The 19,566-nt window shown below is 60.3% G+C and overlaps 2 protein-coding genes across 5 annotated transcripts; both read left to right on the top strand.

The window, feature by feature from the left end:
• The first annotated feature begins 5,519 nt into the window (after window positions 1–5,519).
• LOC141735101 (butyrophilin subfamily 1 member A1-like) lies at window positions 5,520–12,270 on the top strand. The gene is made up of 9 exons (XM_074567546.1): window positions 5,520–5,853; window positions 6,332–6,679; window positions 7,404–7,685; window positions 8,329–8,433; window positions 8,732–8,752; window positions 9,202–9,222; window positions 10,362–10,382; window positions 11,154–11,644; window positions 12,130–12,270. The coding sequence occupies exons 1-9, from the start codon at window positions 5,520–5,522 to the stop codon at window positions 12,268–12,270; spliced, it is 1,764 nt and encodes a 587-aa protein (XP_074423647.1).
• Window positions 12,271–13,187: 917 nt separating this feature from the next.
• On the top strand, window positions 13,188–18,865 carry LOC141735126 (butyrophilin subfamily 3 member A2-like). 4 transcript variants are annotated; one of them, XR_012584651.1, is made up of 6 exons: window positions 13,188–14,312; window positions 15,184–15,531; window positions 16,256–16,537; window positions 17,173–17,277; window positions 17,576–18,066; window positions 18,441–18,865. XR_012584651.1 is itself a non-coding variant. In XM_074567625.1 (6 exons), the coding sequence occupies exons 2-6, from the start codon at window positions 14,632–14,634 to the stop codon at window positions 17,818–17,820; spliced, it is 1,053 nt and encodes a 350-aa protein (XP_074423726.1). In that variant the 5' UTR covers window positions 14,240–14,312; window positions 14,620–14,631; the 3' UTR covers window positions 17,821–18,185. The 4 variants fall into 4 exon arrangements, 3 of the variants coding, with proteins under 3 accessions (XP_074423723.1, XP_074423725.1, XP_074423726.1); XM_074567625.1 differs by lacking the exon at window positions 18,441–18,865 and adding an exon at window positions 14,620–14,704 and having other exon boundaries at window positions 14,240–14,312; window positions 17,576–18,185; XM_074567622.1 differs by lacking the exon at window positions 18,441–18,865 and having other exon boundaries at window positions 17,576–18,185.
• The last annotated feature ends 701 nt before the right edge of the window (window positions 18,866–19,566 follow it).

The following is a 19,566-nucleotide window of genomic DNA, read 5'->3' as shown; positions in this document are numbered from 1 at the left end:
CCCTGGATGTCTCTGTCCCCAGTGTCCCCGTGGGTGTCCCCATCCCATGTCCCCGGTGTCCCCATCCTGTCCCTGATGTCCCCGTCCCCTGGATGTCCCTGTGCCCCGTGTCCCCAGTGTCCCCGTGGGTGTCCCCATCCCACCCGTGACGTCCCCGTCCCCGAGCACGGACACGGACCGGCCCCACCGGCTCAGCCAGTGCCGGGCCAGGTGGGGACACGCTGGGACGCGTGTGGGTGTGGGGCCACGTGTGGGGCCACGCGTGGGAGTGGGGGGGACCCGTGCGGGGACAGGGACGGAGCCGGTGCCACCATCCGACCACTTTATTGGGACACGGAGCCGGGGGGGGGGAGGTCCCCTATTTGTCACAGCCCCCGCAGCTGGCCTGGGATTGGCCGGATCCTGTCCCGGAGCCGCTGCTGGATCCCGTCCCGGAGCTGTAGGTCTCGGATCCCGAGTTGGATCCCGCACCGGGACGGGATCCCCAAGTGGAACCAGATCCCAAACGGGATCCAGAGCTGGAGCCGGAGCTGGATCCTTGAGGGGATCCCGCGGAGGGGCCCCGGCGCACAGGGATGTAACCCCCGATCCGGGCGGGATCCCGCAGCCCCGGTATGAAGGGGATCCCGGGATTCTTGTACCCAGGGCGTCGGGTACCCCCGTAGGATCCTGATCCCCCAGAAGATCCCGATCCGCCTCCATAGGATCCCGATCCCCCATAGGATCCCGATGCCCCATAGGATCCCGATCCGCCCCCGTAGGATCCCCATCCCCCATAAGATCCCGATCCGTCCCCATGGGATCCTGGTCTGCCGTAGGATCCCGATCCGCCTCCGTAGGATCCTGATCCCCCAGATGATCCCGACCCACCCCCATAAGATCCCGATCCGCCCCCATAGGATCCCGACTCCCCGTAGGATCCTGAATCATCCCCGTAGGCCTCGGGGAGCCCGTAGGATCCCGAGCTGTCCCCATAGGAGCCTGATCCCCTATCGGATCCGGATCCGCTGCCCCCCTGGGATCCGCTGCCTCCGTGGCCTCCGGGTCTGCCCGATCCGGATCCGCTGCCCCCCTGGGAACCGGGTCTGCCCGATCCTGAACTGGATCCTCCATACGATCCCCCATAGGATCCCGGCACCCCTCCATAGGATCCAGATCCTCCATAAGAACCGGATCCCCCATAGGATCCAGATCCCCCATAGGATCCTGGCCTGCCTCCATAGGATCCAGATCCGCTTCCTCCTTGGGATCCGGGTCTCCCCGATCCCGATCCGGTCCCAGAGGATCCCGAACTGGATCCTCCTTGAGATGAACCGGGTCTTCCCGATCCGGATCCACTTCCCCCCTGGGATCCAGGTCTTCCCGATCCAGAACCACTTCCCCCCTGGGATCCAGGTCTGCCCAATCCGGATCCGCTTCCCCCCTGGGATCCAGGTCTTCCCGATCCAGAACCACTTCCCCCCTGGGATCCAGGTCTGCCCGATCCGGATCCGCTTCCCCCCTGGGATCCAGGTCTGCCTGATCCGGAACTGCTTCCCCCCTGGGATCCAGGTCTTCCCGATCCGGAACCGCTTCCCCCCTGGGATCCAGGTCTTCCCGATCCGGAACCGCTTCCGTAGGATCCCGAACTGGGTCCTCCATAGGATCCACTTCCCCCATGTGAGCTGGGTCTCGCCGATCCGGATCCACCCCCGTAGGATCCCGAGGGCCCACCGGATCCCGGTCTGCCATAGGCTCCCGATCCGCCCCCGTAGGATCCCGATCCATCCCCGTAGGATCCCGAGCCGCTTCCATGGGATCCCGAGCCGCCTCCGTAGGATCCGGCCGCGTCCCCGCCCAGTTGGGGGCTGAGGAATCCAGCGGGATCCTTGCAGGGATCCACCCCGGCCGTCAGTGGGACCAACTGGGAGCTCGAGTCGCAGCGGCCGGAGGCGACTGGGACAAAGGTGGGGGGGGGGTGGGTGGGGGGGGTGGTCAGCATCTGCCCCGGCTCCCAGTCCATCCCAGTCCATCCCAGTAACCCCCCATCTCCATCCCAGTCCATCCCAGTCCATCCCAGTAACCCCCCCATCTCCATCCCAGTCCTTCCCGGTCCCTCCCGGTTCCCATCCCAGTCCATTCAGCCTCCACCCCAGTCCCTCCCGGTCCCTCCCACTTCCCATCCCAGTCCCTCCCAATCCATCCCAGTCACCCGCAGTCCATCCCAGTTTCTGTCCCAGTTCCCCACAGTCTCCCTCCCAGTCCATCCCAGTCTCCCTCCGGGTTCCTCCCGGTTACTCCAGTTCCTTCCAGTTCCCTCCCAGTCCTCGCAGTCCCCATCCCAGTCCCCTGGGTGGGAAGGGAAACTCGGTCTCCATCCCAGTCCCTCCCAGTATATCCCAATTCCCCATCATAGTTCCCCATCCCAGTCCCCTGGGCGAGAAGGGGGATCCAGTCTCCATCCCAGTCCCTCCCAGTATATTCCAGTCCCCATCCCAGTTCCCTGGGCGAGAAGGGGGACCCAGTCTCCATCCCAGTCCCTCCCAGTCTATTCCAGTCCCCATCCCAGTCCCCTGGGTGAGAAGAGGGACCCAGTCTCCATCCCAGTCCCTCCCAGTATATTCCAGTTCCCTATCCTAGTTCCCTATCCCAGTCCCCTGGGTGAGAAGAGGGACCCAGTCTCCATCCCAGTCCCTCCCAGTATATCCCAGTTCCCTATCCTAGTTCCCTATCCCAGTCCCCTGGGCAAGAAGGGGGACCCAGTCTCCATCCCAGTCCCTCCCAGTATATCCCAGTTCCCTATCCTAGTTCCCTATCCCAGTCCCCTGGGTGAGAAGGGGGACCCAGTCTCCATCCCAGTCCCTCCCAGTATATCCCAGTTCCCTATCCTAGTTCCCTATCCCAGTCCCCTGGGTGAGAAGGGGGACCCAGTCTCCATCCCAGTCCCTCCCAGTCTATTCCAGTCCCCATCCCAGTCCCTCCCAGTCCCTCCCAGTCCCACCTGGGAGGCACAGGCACAGCAGCAGGAGCCCGAGGGCTGACGGCAGCTGGGGACCGGCCATGGCCGGGGACACGGGGGGACGTCGGGGACACTGGGGGACAGCGGGGGAAGGGCCTTAAATAGGGTCCCGGTGGGGTGGGGCAGCCCCGGGGGGTGTCACCTCCGGGGGAGGGGGAGGGGAGGGGACGGGAGGGGCCCCACCCGCGTAAATCTCTGAGTCACCGAGATTGACCCGCTTGGCCCGGACACCCGGATACCTGGACGTACACAAGCCGATGGGGGCGGGACGGGACGGGATCCGCCCGAGGGAGCCTGTGGAAATTCTCCCCCCACCCCCACCCCGAGCCGCCCTCCGCCATCCCGGCAAAGTGGGGGGATCCCGAGTTGACCGACGGAGGCGTGCCGGACGGTGGGATGGATGGATCTACAGAGGGATCCGGAGCTGTCGGATGGATGAGCCCAAGGCGTTGGTGGGAGCGTTGATGTGCCGGAGGGTGGGATGGACGGATCTACGGAGGGATTCGGAAGTGTCGGAGGGATGGGCCCAAGGCGTTGGTGGGAGCGTTGACGTGCCGGAGGGTGGGATGGATGGATCTACGGAGGGATCCGGAGCTGTCGGATGGATGAGTCCAAGGTGTTGGTGGGAGTGTTGATGTGCTGGAGAGTGGGATGGATGGATCTACGGAGGGATCCGGAGCTGTCGGAGGGATGGGCCCAAGGTGTTGGTGGGAGCGTTGACGTGCCGGAGGGTGGGATGGATGGATCTAGGGAGGGATCCGGAGTTGTTGGATGGATGAGTCCAAGGCGTTGGTGGGAGCGTTGATGTGCCGGAGGGTGGGATGGATGGATCTACGGAGGGATCCGGTTAGATGGATGGGCCCAAGGTGTTGGTGGGAGTGTTGACATGACGGAGGGTGGGATGGATGGATCTACGGAGGGATCCGGAGGTGTCGGATGGATGGGTCCAAGGCGTTGGTGGGAGCGTTGATGTGCCGGAGGGTGGGATGGATGGATCTACGGAGGGATCCGGAGGTGTCGGATGGATGGGCCCAAGGCGTTGGTGGGAGGTCGCCCAAGGCCAAGTGCCGGGTCCTGCCCATGGGTCACACCAACCCCATGGACGCCGGGGGCTGGGGAGGAGCAGCTGGAGCCCTCCCCAGCAGAAAAGGACCTGGGGGTGTTGGTCGAGAGATGGACGAATGTGCGCCCAGGTGGCCGAGGTGGCCACCAGTGTCCCGGCCTGTCTCAGGACCGGCGTGGCCAGCAGCACCGGGGCCGCGACGGTCCCCCTGTCCTGGGCACTGGGGAGGTTCCACCACTTTTCTTCTTCTTTTCCTGCTTTTCTTCTTCTTTTTCCACTTTTCTTCTTCTTTTCCTACTTTTCTTCTTTTTTCCACTTTTCTTCTTCTTTTTCCTACTTTTCTTCTTCTTTTTCCACTTTTCTTCTTCTTTTTTCCACTTTTCTTCTTCTTTTTCCTACTTTTCTCCTTCTTTTTCCACTTTTCTCCTTCTTTTTCCACTTTTCTTCTTCTTTTTCCTACTTTTCTTCTTCGTTTCCCACTTTTCTTCTTCTTTTTCCCACTTTTCTTCGTCTTTTTTCGATTTTTCTTCTTTTTTCCTACTTTTCTTCTTCTTTTCCTACTTTTCTTCTTCTTTTCCCACTTTTCTCCTTCTTTTTCCACTTTCCTTCTTTTTCCTACTTTTCTTCTACTTTTTCCTACTTTTCTCCTTCTTTTCCTACTTTTCTCCTTCTTTTTCCTACTTTTCTTCTTCTTTTTCCACTTTTCTTCTTCTTTTTTCCACTTTTCTTCTTCTTTTACAACTTTTCTTCTTCTTTTTCCTACTTTTCTTCTTTTTTCCACTTTTCTTCTTCTTTTCCTACTTTTCTTCTTCTTTTTCCCACTTTTGTTCTTCTTTTTTCCACATTTCTTTTTCTTCTTCCTTCTTTTCTTCTTCTTTTTCCTACTTTTCTTCTTCTTTTTCCCACTTTTCTTCTTCTTTTCCAACTTTTCTTCTTCTTTTTCCTACTTTTCTTCTTCGTTTCCTGCTTTTCTTCTTCTTTTTCCCACTTTTCTTCTTCTTTTTTCCATTTTTCTTCTTTTTTCCGAATTTTCTTCTTCTTCTCCTACTTTTCTTCTTCTTTTCCTACTTTTCTTCTTCTTTTTCCTACTTTTCTTCTTCTTTTTCCTATTTCTCTTCTTCCTTTTCCTGCTTTTCTTCTTCTTTTTCCAGCTTTTCTTCTTCTTTTCATACTTTTCTTTTCTTTTCCTACTTTTCTTCTTCTTTTTCCCACTTTTCTCTTTCTTTTCCCAGTTTTCTTCTTCTTTTTCCTACTTTCATTCTTCTTCTTTTTCCCCTGGCCTCGGGGGCGGGGTGGAGCCTGGAGTCACTCCAAAGCCCATAGTCCTGCGCCTGGAAAACCGCACAAAGCTTGGAGGTGTTGGGAGTTACCAGGTGCCTCCTGCAGATGGTACCCGTCCGGTGAGTGAATTTCCTTTCCGCAGGGCATTAAGAATCTCTAATTAATTTAAAGTCTCGTATGAGGGGTTCAGAAGAAACCCAGGGGGGAGGGGGGCAGTGGGGCAGAGCAGGGGCTGCAGCGGGAGCCGCGGCGTGGGCCCGTCCTGCCCTCGACCGACGGTTCCTCCCGACGGCAGGGTGCGGGGGGTTTGGTGGGATTTCTGGAGCCTCCCTGGGGGCGGGTGCAGCCCTTCTTCCCCATCCCCTCCCCGGCGGCTCTAACCCCCCCTTGCCCTCCCTCTGCCTCCCTTCCCACCCTCTTCTCCAGCTGCGCCCGCAGATGGGGTTCCCCGCCAGCCCCAGGGGCCTCCTGAGTTATTTCCTGACTCTCCACGTGCTCCGCCTGGGATCAGGTAGGGATCCTGCAGGGCTGGGGGCGCTGAGCCCGCTGCGGGGGGCAGATGTGGGGCAGGGGAGGTGCCGTGGGGCACGAGGAGCTGAGCCCAGAGCTCGGCCGCGGATGGGTTTCACTTTCCCTTGGGCTCTTGATGCCACCCCCACGTCCCTTGCCCTGGGACACCTTCAGTCCCGTCCCGCAGTGCTCCCCTAAAGCGTTTGTCCCTTCTCCCAGGGCTGGCCGAGCTGGGGGTCATTTTCGGGGTTGGGGGTGACTTTCTGGAGCAGGTTCCCACTCCCAGGGAACCTCCTTCTCCTTGGAGTCCTCCCACTCCCTCTCCAGTGTCTCCAGGCTCTTTGGAGCACGGGGTGGGCAAAGCGACGCCCGCGGGATGGAGCGGGCACCGCTCACGCCACGCTCGCCCCTTGCCATGCAACGCCCCGAATTAACGTGGGCGCAATCTCCGTCTCTCTGTGTCCTTCTCCGTCCCCAAGCTGAGTTCAGAGTGGTGGGACCAGACCGACCTCTCCTTGCCACCGTGGGGCAGGACGTCGTGCTGCCGTGTCACTTGTCCCCACGCGCGGACGCTCGGAGCTTGGAGATCAGGTGGATCCGGTACCAGTTCTCGGAAACGGTGCATCTCTACCGAAATGGAGAGGACCTGTATGGGGCAAAGATGAGGGAATACGCTGGAAGGACAGAGTTGGTCAGAGATGGTCTCTCCGGTGGGACCCTGGACTTGCGACTCGCTGGGGTGAGACCCTCTGATGATGGCCAGTACGTCTGTACTGTGAGAGATGCTGCCTCTTATGGAGAAGCCGTGGTGGAGCTGGAGGTGGCAGGTTTGTGGGTGGTGCGGTGTTTCCTGGGGGTGGTTCAGGTGTCCCTGGGTTGGTGTGTCCCTCCCAGACCTCTGTCCCACCCTCACGTCCATCCATCCAATGCCAAAGGCCAATAGACCTTGACAGAGGGCGGGTTGAAGGGGACCCTTCCCATCCGTGCCTGCCCAGGAAGGAGCACAGACATGGTGCTGGAGGTGTTTTTGGGGGCAGAGTGGCACAAACGAGGTGGCTTTGTGTCTCTGTGGTGTCCTCGAGGTGTTGTGAGGGCAGAGGGGAGAAGCTGGTGAGCAGCTGCTTGGGCTCAGGGCCTGGGCTGCCAAGCGAGCCCAGGATGGGAGCTACCGCTGTGCCTGGCGTTGGGAAGAGCCCTCTTCCCAGGTGCCACCAGCTGGATCCTTGCTTTGCCTTTGCCGTTTGTGCCGGAGGAGACCTGGCGCCTCGTCTGGAAGCCTCAGGGCTTCTTGGACAAGGCCGGGAGAGGGCAGAGACCTTGCTCGGCCTCTGGGTCCTCCTCTGCCGGGCTGTTTTATGGGCGATGTGGGGTCATTGGGCATCAATGCTCTCCGGTTCCTGCACGTGTTGGGGTGGTTTTGGTGGTGTGAGGAGCACGTGCGTGGTCCCACAGCCCCCTCGGGACAATGTGATGTGTCTGGTACGGGGTTGGGTCTTTGCCTTTGAGCCGAGTCCATCCCTAACTCAGCCCAACGGCGGGCTCTTCCCCCAGCCATGGGCTCCGTCCCTCTCCTCTCTCTGGAGGCTCACCAGGACGGAGGCATCCGGGTGGTGTGTGGATCGGCCGGCTGGTACCCACAACCGGAGGTGCTGTGGAAGGCTGCCAATGGGCAGCATCTGCCCTTGGTCTCCCAGAGACGTTCCTCTGACGAGAGGGGCCTGTTTGAGATCCAAGATGTCGTCGTGGTGAGCGGGAAGGGCGATGGGAACTTGTCGTGCGTGGTGAGGAACAGCCGCCTGGAGCAGGAGCAGGCGTCGTCCCTGCACATCTCAGGTGCAGGATGGCAGCGGGGCTGGGGTTGGCTGTGCTTGGGGGGGGGGGGGGCGGTTTGATCTCGGGGGGCTGGAGAAACGTGCGGGGGGTGGGGGAATGGGAGGGGATGCACCCGCAGGTGAGCTTTAGCGCAGGAGATAACCTGAGCCTGGCGGGCTTCAGGGGAGCATTGGGATGGCCGTGGGAATGGAGAGGACGATGTCCCCTTGAGCCCGGGGCTCCCAGCACAAGGCTTTAGGAGTGGGGTGGTGTAATCCCAGCCCAGAGCCGGCACCGCGCAGCCCCTCGCTCATTCCCCACCGTTGGGATGGGATAGAGAATGGGAAGAGTAACGGGTTTTGTCCCAACTGTTTGCGCCCCCCGCCAAGCCCACTCGCTGGTGGGGTGGTGTGAGGAGCAGACCATTCCTCGACTGCCCAGCGACAACCAAAACCATCAGTGCGCTCCCATCGCTGCTTCTCATCCCAAATCCAAAACATCCCGTCCCTCAATAGCTGCAAGCGATGACGTCCACTTGTTCATTCCATCCCAGCCAAAACCCTGACGATGAGTTAGAACTTGGAGTTTTTCTTTCTCCCTTTCATTTTCCTCCTACACAGGAGTGCAAAGTGAGCCCTTTTCCTGCTGTGTTTTTGTTTCTCAGCTCCCTTTTTCCACAACGCCCGTCACTGGATGGCAGCTCTGGGTGTCTTCCTCGTGCTTTCAGTGGCGTCATTTGGCGTCATCGCTTATCTCTGGCGAAGGAAAGGTGAGTTTGTCACGGGGGGGATGGAATGGAGGGGATCAGGGTGGAGCGAGGCCGAGCCCTGGCCCATGGACGTACGTAGAAGGGGATGACAGTCGTGTCAAAAGGTGTTTTGCCTTCATTAAAGAAGCTCTTTGGGCACAGGAAGGATGGGGACAAGGACCCGGGGTGTGGGTGGGAGGCCAGGGAGCGTGGCCAGAGCACCTGGCTGGTGGGACGGTGCAAGAGTCTCTGGTGAGATGTTAGCGCCGATGAAGCAGCTGCTCTCCTGACCTCCTCTTCCTCTGCCTTTGCTTTGCAGTGGGGCTGTCCAGAACGCTGGGTGAGTCCTTCTGGCCCCTGCCACCAGCGAAGCCTCCTGAGAAAGGAGCCCCCTGGGAGTGACGTGGCTCTGGGCGGCTCTTGATCGCCCTGTGGTCGTTGGTCTGGGTTGATGGAGCCCAGAAGGGGAGTGGAGAGCACTGGGGCTGGGAACGGGGCCCAGGAGGTGACCTAAGTCATGGGGAGAAGTGGGGACCCGTCATCAGTCAGCTTAAATCAGGCTGAGCCTTAAATCTCTGCTCAAGTCAGGCTTCAATGCAGGGTGCCTGGGAGGGGTGGCTGGGGGAGAAGGGAGGCAGGGAACCTGCTCTGGGACCCACACGGTCTTTTCCCACTCCCCAAACACAAGGAGTTTGGGGTCTCGCCAGCTCTGCCTGCTGCTGCAGGAACAGCCATGGGATGAGAAGCCGTCCCCTCTCATCACTCATTAATTTGATTTTTGCTTTCCAGGGAATCGAGATGCAGCACTCGGTGAGTCTCCAGGAGCTCTGTCATGGCTCGGTGTCCTCTCCTGGCTGCTCTGTGCTCGACCCTGTCCCCCCGTGCCCGTCCCCTCCATCCCTCCATCCCTTAGGGGCGGGGAAACTCCAAGGGGATGTGCCTGGGAGGGTGGGCAGCTGGGGGACACCAGCCCAGGGATGGACCCTCTCCCTTGGCCAGACTCCCTGGGGACCGGCCGTGGGACATGACCTGGCTGGAGGGGGCCATTCACAGGGTGTGGGGGTCTTTTCCCACTCCCCAAACTCTCTGAGCTCTCCTCGAGCTCTGTGCGCTCCTAAAGGAGCAGCCATGGGATGAGAAGCCGTCCCCTCTCATCACTCATCGCTTCTTTTTTTCCATTCCAGAGGAACAAGCTGCACTGTTGGGTGAGTCTCCGTGATCTCCTCTTGCCTCGGTGTCCTCTCCCGGGTGCTCTGTGCTCAGTCCTGTCCCCCCTTTGCCCGTCCCCTCCATCCCTCCATCCCCTGGGTGTGGGGAAACCCCAAGGGGATGTGCCTGGGAGGGTGGGCAGCTGGGGGACACCAGCCCAGGGATGGACCCTCTCCCTTGCCCACACTCCCTGGGGACCGACCGTGGGACATAACCAGGCTGGACGGAGCCCCCCCGGGAGCCAAGGGCTCTTTTCCCCCTCCCCAAACAGAAGGGCTCTGCCAAGTCCTGCGGGTGCAGTTGTGGGATGAGAAGCTGTCCCCTCTCATCACTGATTGACTTTCTTTATCCTTTCCAGGGGAACGAGACACAGCACTGAGTGAGTCTCCGTGATCTCCTCTTGGCTCGGTGTCCTCTCCCGGGTGCTCTGTGCTCAGCCCTTCCCCCGCTTCCTCATCCCCTCCATCCCTCCATCCCCTGGGTGTGGGGAAACCCCAAGGGGATGTGCCTGGGAGGGTGGGCAGCTGGGGGACACCAGCCCAGGGATGGACCCTCTCCCCTGCCCAGACCCACTGGCCACCATCCATGGGACATGACCAGGCTGGAGGGAGCCCCCCTGGGAGCCAAGGGCTCTTTTCCCCCTCCCCAAACAGAAGGGCTCTGCCAACTCCTGCGGGTGCAGTTGTGGAATGAGAAGCTGTCCCCTCTCATCACTGATTGACTTCCTTTTTCCTTTCCAGATGAACAAGATGCGGCACTGGGTGAGTCTCTGTGATCTCCTCTTGGCTCGGTGTCCTCTCCCGGGCGCTCTCTGCTCGGCCCTTTCCCGCTGTGTCCGTCCCCTCCATCCCCTCCATCCCCTGGATCCGAGCAAACCCCCAGGGGATGTGCCTGGGAGGGTGGGTGGCCGGGGGACACCGGCCCAGGGATGGACCCTCTCCCTTGGCCAGACTCCCTGGGGACCGGCCGTGGGACGTGACCTTGCTCTTGTCCTTCCTTGTAGTGTGGAGAAAGTTCCTGCTTCCTGAAAATCCAGGTAATTGCGTATTTTATTGTATTTTTACGGGTGGTTCTCCTCCCTTTCCCTCTGCGGGAGGTGTAACTGGGTGGCCAGTGAAGGCACTGGGTGGCCACTGAAGGGGGACTGGCCATCCCGGGTCATGTTGGTATCTCAGACCCCCCAGACCATGGCACTGGGCTGTATCTCGCCCCATTTTCTTGCCTTTTTGCCCCATTCTGAGTCACCCCCTTGGGCCCCAGAGGAGCCACCGCCCCCTGAGACCCCGTGCGCTGCCCAGCCCAGCCCCTGCCTCCCCGTCCTGCTCCTCCCTGCGCGGGCTGCAGCCCCACCGGTGCCTCTTCCCACGGGACCGAGCTCGGCTGTGGCCGTGCTGGGGCTGGCCCCGTGGTGGGGATGGAGAGGAGGAAGGAGATGCCCAGTCTCCTGCCCCGCGGGGCAGGTCCTGTCCCCGAGGGGGTGAAACCTGCCCGGGACTGAGCTCTGATGCTGCGGCTCCTCCTGTCCCCTGCAGACGTGGTGACCCTGGATCCAAACACGGCTCATTCCCAACTCGTCCTGTCGGCCGATCGGAGGCGCGTGAGGTGGCAAAGAGAAGAGCGGGACCTGCCCGACATCCCGGAGAGAATTACCTATTGGTTCTGCGTTTTGGGCCAGGAGAGGTTCCGGGAGGGGAGACACTGCTGGGAGGTGGAGGTGGAGGGGGAGGTTGGAGGCGAGTCGCGGTGGGCTGTTGGGGTGGCCAAGGAGTCTGTGGAGAGGAGAGGGAGACCCTTCCTGAGCCCTGAAGGAGGGGTCTGGGCAGTGCGGCACAGCTATGGGCAGTTCACGTCTCTCACCTCTCGTCGCACCCTCCTCCCCCGGTCCCCGCTCCCCAGCAGGATCTTGGTCTGTCTGGACTGCGCCCGGGGGCTGGTGACTTTCCTCCATGCCGACACCGGGGTCGAGATCTTCACGTTCCCACCAGCCTCGTTCAAAGGGGAGACCCTGCGCCCCTGGTTTGGGGTAGGAACAGAGAAAACCCAGCTGTGCCTGAGGGGCAGCACCCCCCAGACCCTCATCCCCCCTTCCCTCCCCTCCCCAGCCGCCGGCAGCCCCTGCCCTTCGCCGGAGACTCCCCGCGCTCCTCTCCTGGATCCCACGGGAGACGTCCATCCCTGTGCCCCAGCCCGGGGAGCAGAGGGGGAGTGAGGGGCAGGGGATGGAGGGGGGTCGCTGTGGGGTGTCGTGTCCCCTCCTGCTGCGAGCGGCTGGGGAGGGTGTCGTCCTTTCGGCTTTGATGGAGGGAATTTTCCTTCGGCTCTGGGTTGCCTTTTTGGATTTAGCGGGCGAGAACACGACGTCGGGACGCGGCCGAGAGCCGTTTCCGTCCGTCAGTTGAGGGCTTTTTTCTTTTTTTTCGCCTTCCCCGTCGCAGCCCAGCGGGAGCGCGGCCGGGAGAAGGCGCCCAAAAGGGATATTCCGCCCCACGGGCGTCCCGTTGGGGATAGAAACGGGGGGTCGCTGCCGGGGGTGGGGTGGGGGGGCCGGGACCCGCCGTCGCCGCTGGGGATGGGCCAGGCAACCAGCGCTCGGGTGGGGAGGGCAACTCGGCGTCGGGGCGCTTTATCCCGTACATTATTTTACAATAAATATTGGTCTTTTCCTCACCCGTTGCTCCTCCATTCGACCACTTGCCCCCCAACACAGGAGGGTCTTTTTCCCACCCCTTTTCTCCCTCTTCTCCCCTCCCCCCCCCCCACCCCCCAACGCGGGGGGACGGGCAATGGCGCGGGAGCCGCTGCCTGGTCCTACATTGCTGACATACGGTTAAAAACACCCCACCACCCCCCCGGGGGGAGTCCAAGGGGGCCAGGACCCCCTGGGAACCACTTCGAAACACTTGGAGACTCCTTGGAAACCCTTGGGGACCCCCTTGGGAACTCTGGAGACCCCTTGGAACCCCTTGGGACCCCTTGGGGACCCCCTTGGAAACCCTTGGGACCCCTTGGAAACCCTGGAGACCCTCTTGGAAACCCTTGGGGACCCCCTTGTGACCCCTTCGAACCCCTTGGGACCCCTTGGAAACCCTTGGGACCCTCTGGAAACCCTGGAGACCCTCTTGGAAACCCTTGGGACCCCCTTGGAACCCCTTGGGACCCCCCTGGAACCCCTTGGAAACCCTTTGGGATGCCCTTGGGAACCCTGGAGACCCCTTGGAACCCCTTGGGACCCCTTGGAAACCCTTGGGGACCCCCTTCTGACCCCTCGGAACCCCTTGGGCGTTGGTGGGAGCATTGATGTGCCGGAGGGTGGGATGGATGGATCTACGGAGGGATCTGGAGCTGTCGGATGGATGGGCCCAAGGTGTTGGTGGGAGCGTGGATGTGCCAGAGGGTGGGATGGATGGATCTACAGAGGGATCCGGTTGGATGGATGGGCCCAAGCCATTGGTGGGAGTGCTGACGTGCCGGAGGGTGGGATGGATGGATCTACAGAGGGATCCGGTTGGATGGATGGGCCCAAGGCGTTGGTGGGAGCGTTGACATGCCGGAGGGTGGGATGGATGGATCTACTGAGGGATCCGGTTGGATGGATGGGCCCAAGCCATTGGTGGGAGCGTTGACATGCCGGAGGGTGGGATGGATGGATCTACGGAGGGATCCGGAGGTGTCGGATGGATGGGCCCAAGGCGTTGGTGGGAGGTCGCCCAAGGCCAAGTGCCGGGTCCTGCCCATGGGTCACACCAACCCCATGGACGCCGGGGGCTGGGGGAGGAGCGGCTGGAGCCCTCCCCAGCAGAAAAGGACCTGTGGGTGTTGGTCGAGAGATGGACGAATGCGCGCCCAGGTGGCCGAGGTGGCCACCAGCGTCCCGGCCTGTCTCAGGACCAGCGTGGCCAGCAGCACTGGGGCCGCGACCGTCCCCCCATCCTGGGCACTGGGGAGGTTCCACCACTTTTCTTCTTCTTTTCCTGCTTTTCTTCTTCTTTTTCCTATTTTTCTTCTTCTTTTTCCACTTTTCTTCTTCCTTTTCCTGCTTTTCTTCTTCTTCTTACCACTTTTCTTCTTCTTTTTCCCACTTTTCTTCTTCTTTTCTTACTTTTCTCCTTCTTTTTCCACTTTTCTTCTTCTTTTCCTACTTTTCTTCTTCTTTTTTTCCACTTTTCTTCTTCTTTTCCTACTTTTCTCCTTCTTTTTCCACTTTTCTTCGTTTTCCTACTTTTCTTCTTCTTTTTCTACTTTTCTCCTTCTTTTTCCTACTTTTCTTCTTTTTTCCTGTTTTTCTTCTTCTTTTTCCTGCTTTTCTTCTTATTTTTCCTTCTTTTCTTCTTCTTTTCGTACTTTTCTTCTTCTTTTTCCTACTTTTCTTCTTCTTTTTTCCACTTTTCTTCTTCTTTTCCTACCTTTCTCCTTCTTTTTCCACTTTTCTTCTTTTTCCTACTTTTCTTCTTCTTTTTCCTGCTTTTCTTCTTCTTTTCATACTTTTCTCCTTCTTTTTCCTACTTTTCTTCTTCTTTTCCCACTTTTCTTCTTCTTTTTCCTACTTTCATTCTTCTTCTTTTTCCCCTGGCCTCGGGGGCGGGGTGGAGCCTGGAGTCACTCCAAAGCCCATAATCCTGTTCCTGGAAAACCGCACAAAGCTTGGAGGTGTTGGGAGTTACCAGGTGCCTCCTGCAGATGGTACCCGTCCGGTGAGTGAATTTCCTTTCCGCAGGGCATTAAGAATCTCTAATTAATTTAAAGTCTCGTATAAGGGGTTCAGAAGAAACCCAGGGGGGAGGGGGGCAGTGGGGCAGAGCAGGGGCTGCAGCGGGAGCCGCGGCGTGGGCCCGTCCTGCCCTCGACCGACGGTTCCTCCCGACGGCAGGGTGCGGGGGGTTTGGTGGGATTTCTGGAGCCTCCCTGGGGGCGGGTGCAGCCCTTCTTCCCCATCCCCTCCCCGGCGGCTGTAACGCCCCCTTGCCCTCCCTCTGCCTCCCTTCCCACCCTCTTCTCCAGCTGCGCCCGCAGATGGGGTTCCCCGCCAGCCCCAGGGGCCTCCTGAGTTATTTCCTGACTCTCCACGTGCTCCGCCTGGGATCAGGTAGGGATCCTGCAGGGCTGGGGGCGCTGAGCCCGCTGCGGGGGGCAGATGTGGGGCAGGGGAGGTGCCGTGGGGCAGGAGGAGCTGAGCCCAGAGCTCGGCCGCGGATGGGTTTCACTTTCACTTTGGCTCTTGATGCCACCCCCACGTCCCTTGCCCTGGGACACCTTCAGTCCCGTCTCGCAGTGCTCCCCTAAAGCGTTTGTCCCTTCTCCCAGGGCTGGCCGGGCTGGGGGCTATTTTCGGGGTTGGGGGTGACTTTCTGGAGCAGTTCCCACTCCCAGGGAACCTCCTTCTCCTTGGAGTCCTCCCACTCCCTCTCCAGTGTCTCCAGGCTCTTTGGAGCACGGGGTGGGGGCAAAGAGACACCCGCGGGATGGAGCGGGCACCGCTCACGCCACGCTCGCCCCTTGCCATGCAACGCCCCGAATTAACGTGGGCGCAATCTCCGTCTCTCTGTGTCCTTCTCCGTCCCCAAGCTGAGTTCAGAGTGGTGGGACCAGACCGACCTCTCCTTGCCACCGTGGGGCAGGACGTCGTGCTGCCGTGTCACTTGTCCCCACGCGCGGACGCTCGGAGCTTGGAGATCAGGTGGATCCGGCACCAGTTCTCTGAAATCGTGCATCTCTACCGAAATGGAGAGGACCTGTATGGGGCAAAGATGAAGGAATACACTGGAAGGACAGAGTTGGTCAGAGATGGTCTCTCCGGTGGGACCCTGGACTTGCGACTCGCTGGGGTGAGACCCTCTGATGATGGCCAGTATGTCTGCACCGTGCAGGATGCTACCACTTATGAAGAAGCCATGGTGGAGCTGGAGGTGGCAGGTTTGTGGGTGGTGCGGTGTTTCCTGGGGGTGGTTCAGGTGTCCCTGGGTTGGTGTGTCCCTCCCAGACCTCTGTCCCATCCTCACATCCATCCATCCAATGCCAAAGGCCAATAGACCTTGACAGAGGGCGGGTTGAAGGGGACCCTTCCCATCCGTGCCTGCCCAGGAAGGAGCACAGACATGGTGCTGGAGGTGTTTTTGGGGGCAGAGTGGCACAAACGAGGTGGCTTTGTGTCTCTGTGGTGTCCTCGAGGTGTTGTGAGGGCAGAGGGGAGAAGCTGCTGAGCAGCTGCTTGGGCTCAGGGCCTGGGCTGCCAAGCGAGCCCAGGATGGGAGCTACCGCTGTGCCTGGCGTTGGGAAGAGCCCTCTTCCCAGGTGCCACCAGCTGGATCCTTGCTTTGCCTTTGCCGTTTGTGCCGGAGGAGACCTGGCGCCTCGTCTGGAAGCCTCAGGGCTTCTTGGACAAGGCCGGGAGAGGGCAGAGACCTTGCTCGGCCTCTGGGTCCTCCTCTGCCGGGCTGTTTTATGGGCGATGTGGGGTCATTGGGCATCAATGCTCTCCGGTTCCTGCACACGTTGGGGTGGTTTGGGTGGTGTGAGGAGCACGTGCGTGGTCCCACAGCCCCCTCGGGACAATGGGATGTGTCTGGTACGGGGTTGGGTCTTTGCCTTTGAGCCGAGTCCATCCCTAACTCAGCCCAACGGCGGGCTCTTCCCCCAGCCATGGGCTCCGTCCCTCTCATCTCTCTGGAGGCTCACCAGGACGGAGGCATCCGGGTGGTGTGTGGATCGGCCGGCTGGTACCCACAACCGGAGGTGCTGTGGAAGGCTGCCAACGGGCAGCGTCTGCCCTCGGTCTCCCAGAGACGTTCCTCTGACGAGAGGGGCCTGTTTGAGATCCAAGATGTCGTCGTGGTGAGCGGGAAGGGCGATGGGAACTTGTCGTGCGTGGTGAGGAACAGCCGCCTGGAGCAGGAGCAGGCGTCGTCCCTGCACATCTCAGGTGCAGGATGGCAGCGGGGCTGGGGTTGGCTGCGCTTGAGGGGGGAGCGGTTTGATCTAGGGGGGCTGGAGAAACGTGGGGGGGGTGGGGGAATGGGAGGGGGTGCACCCGCAGGTGAGCTTTAGCGCAGGAGATAACCTGAGCCTGGCGGGCTTCAGGGGAGCATTGGGATGGCCGTGGGCTGGAGAGGACGATGTCCCCTTGAGCCCGGGGCTCCCAGCACAAGGCTTTAGGAGTGGGGTGGTGTAATCCCAGCCCAGAGCCGGCACCGCGCAGCCCCTCGCTCATTCCCCACCATTGGGATGGGATAGAGAATGGGAAGAGTAACGGGTTTTGTCCCAGCTGTTTGCGTCCCCCAAGCCCACTCGCTGGTGGGGTGGTGTGAGGAGCAGACCATTCCTCGACTGCCCAGCGATACCCAAACCCATCAATGTGCTCCCATCGCTGCTTCTCATCCCAAATCCAAAACATCCCATCCCTCAATAGCTGCAAGCGATGACGTCCACTTGTTCATTCCGTCCCAGGCAAAACCCTGACGATGAGTTAGAACTTGGAGTTTTTCTTTCTCCCTTTCGTTTTCCTCCTACACAGGAGTGCAAAGTGAGCCCTTTTCCTGCTGTGTTTTTGTTTCTCAGCTCCCTTTTTCCACAACGCCCGTCCTTGGATGGCAGCTCTGGGTGTCTTCCTCGTGCTTTCAGTGGCATCATTTAGTCTCAATGTTTATCTCTGGCGAAGGAAAGGTGAGTTTGTCACGGGGGGGATGGAATGGAGGGGATCGGGGTGGAGCAAGGCTGAGCCCTGGCCCATGGACGTACGTAGAAGGGGATGACAGTCGTGTCAAAAGGTGTTTTGCCTTCATTAAAGAAGCTCTTTGGGCACAGGAAGGATGGGGACAAGGACCCGGGGTGTGGGTGGGAGGCCAGGGAGCGTGGCCAGAGCACCTGGCTGGTGGGACGGTGCAAGAGTCCCTGGTGAGATGTTAGCGCCGATGAAGCAGCTGCTCTCCTGACCTCCTCTTCCTCTGCCTTTGCTTTGCAGTGGGGCTGTCCAGAATGCTGGGTGAGTCCTTCTGGCCCCTGCCACCAGCGAAGCCTCCTGAGAAAGGAGCCCCCTGGGAGGGACGTGGCTCTGGGTGTCTCGTGATCGCCCTGTGGTCGTTGGTCTGGGTTGATGGAGCCCAGAAGGGGAGTGGAGAGCACTGGGGCTGGGAACGGGGCCCAGGAGGTGACCTAAGTCATGGGGAGAAGTGGGGACCCGTCATCAGTCAGCTTAAATCAGGCTGAGCCTTAAATCTCTGCTCAAGTCAGGCTTCAATGCAGGGTGCCCGGGAGGGGTGGCTGGGGGAGAAGGGAGGCAGGGAACCTGCTCTGGGACCCACACGGTCTTTTCCCACTCCCCAAACACAAGGAGTTTGGGGTCTCGCCAGCTCTGCCTGCTCCTGCAGGAACAGCCATGGGATGAGAAGCCGTCCCCTCTCATCACTCATTAATTTGATTTTTGCTTTCCAGGGAATCGAGATGCAGAACTAGGTGAGTCTCCAGGAGCTCTGTCATGGCTCGGTGTCCTCTCCCGGGTGCTCTGTGCTCAGCCCTTTCCCCCTTTGCCCGTCCCCTCCATCCCTCCATCCCCTGGGGGTGGGGAAACTCCAACGGGATGTGCCTGGGAGGGTGGGCAGCTGGGGGACACCAGCCCAGGGATGGACCCTCTCCCTTGGCCAGACTCCCTGGGGACCGGCCGTGGGACATGACCTGGCTGGAGGGGGCCATTCACAGGGTTTTGTGGTCTTTTCCCACTCCCCAAACTCTCTGAGCTCTCCTCGAGCTCTGTGTGCTCCTGTAGGAGCAGCCATGGGATGAGAAGCCGTCCCCTCTCATCACTCATCGCTTCTTTTTTTCCATTCCAGAGGAACAAGCTGCACTGTTGGGTGAGTCTCCGTGATCTCCTCTTGCCTTGGTGTCCTCTCCCGGGTGCTCTGTGCTCGGCCCTTTCCCCCTTTGCCCGTCCCCTCCATCCCTCCATCCCCTGGGTGTGGGGAAACCCCAAGGGGATGTGCCTGGGAGGGTGGGCAGCTGGGGGACACCAGCCCAGGGTTGGACCCTCTCCCCTGTCCAGACCCACTGGCCACCATCCATGGGACATAACCAGGCTGAAGGGAGCCCCCCGGGAGCCAAGGGCTCTTTTCCCCCTCCCCAAACAGAAGGGCTCTGCCTTCTCCTGTAGGAGCAGCCATGGGATGAGAAGCTGTCCCCTCTCATCACTGATTGACTTTCTTTATCCTTTCCAGGGGAACGAGACACAGCACTGAGTGAGTCTCCATGATCTCCTCTTGGCTCGGTGTCCTCTCCCGGGTGCTCTGTGCTCGGCCCTGTCCCCCCGTGCCCGTCCCCTCCATCCCTCCATCCCCTGGGGGCAGGGAAACCCCAAGGGGATGTGCCTGGGAGGGTGGGCAGCTGGGGGACACCAGCCCAGGGATGGACCCTCTCCCCTGCCCAGACCCACTGGCCACCATCCATGGGACAGAACCAGGCTGGAGGGAGCCCCCCTGGGAGCCAAGGGCTCTTTTCCCCCTCCCCAAACAGAAGGGCTCTGCCAAGTCCTGCGGGTGCAGTTGTGGGATGAGAAGCTGTCCCCTCTCATCACTGATTGACTTTCTTTATCCTTTCCAGGGGAACGAGACACAGCACTGAGTGAGTCTCCATGATCTCCTCTTGGCTCGGTGTCCTCTCCCGGGTGCTCTGTGCTCGGCCCTATCCCCCTTTGCCCGTCCCCTCCATCCCTCCATCCCCTGGCTCCACAGAAACCCCAAGGGGATGTGCCTGGGAGGGTGGGCAGCTGGGGGACACCAGCCCAGGGATGGACCCTCTCCCTTGGCCAGACTCCCTGGGGACCGGCCGTGGGGCATGACCTGGCTGGAGATGGACATTCACAGGGTGTGGGAGTCTTTTCCCACTCCCCAAACTCTCTGAGCTCTCCTCGAGCTCTGTGCGCTCCTGTAGGAGCAGCCATGGGATGAGAAGCCGTCCCCTCTC

This window comes from Larus michahellis, chromosome 29, assembly GCF_964199755.1.
Source record: "Larus michahellis chromosome 29, bLarMic1.1, whole genome shotgun sequence".
NCBI classification, from domain to species: Eukaryota; Metazoa; Chordata; class Aves; order Charadriiformes; family Laridae; genus Larus; species Larus michahellis.
This window is presented reverse-complemented; position numbering and strand designations above follow the sequence as displayed.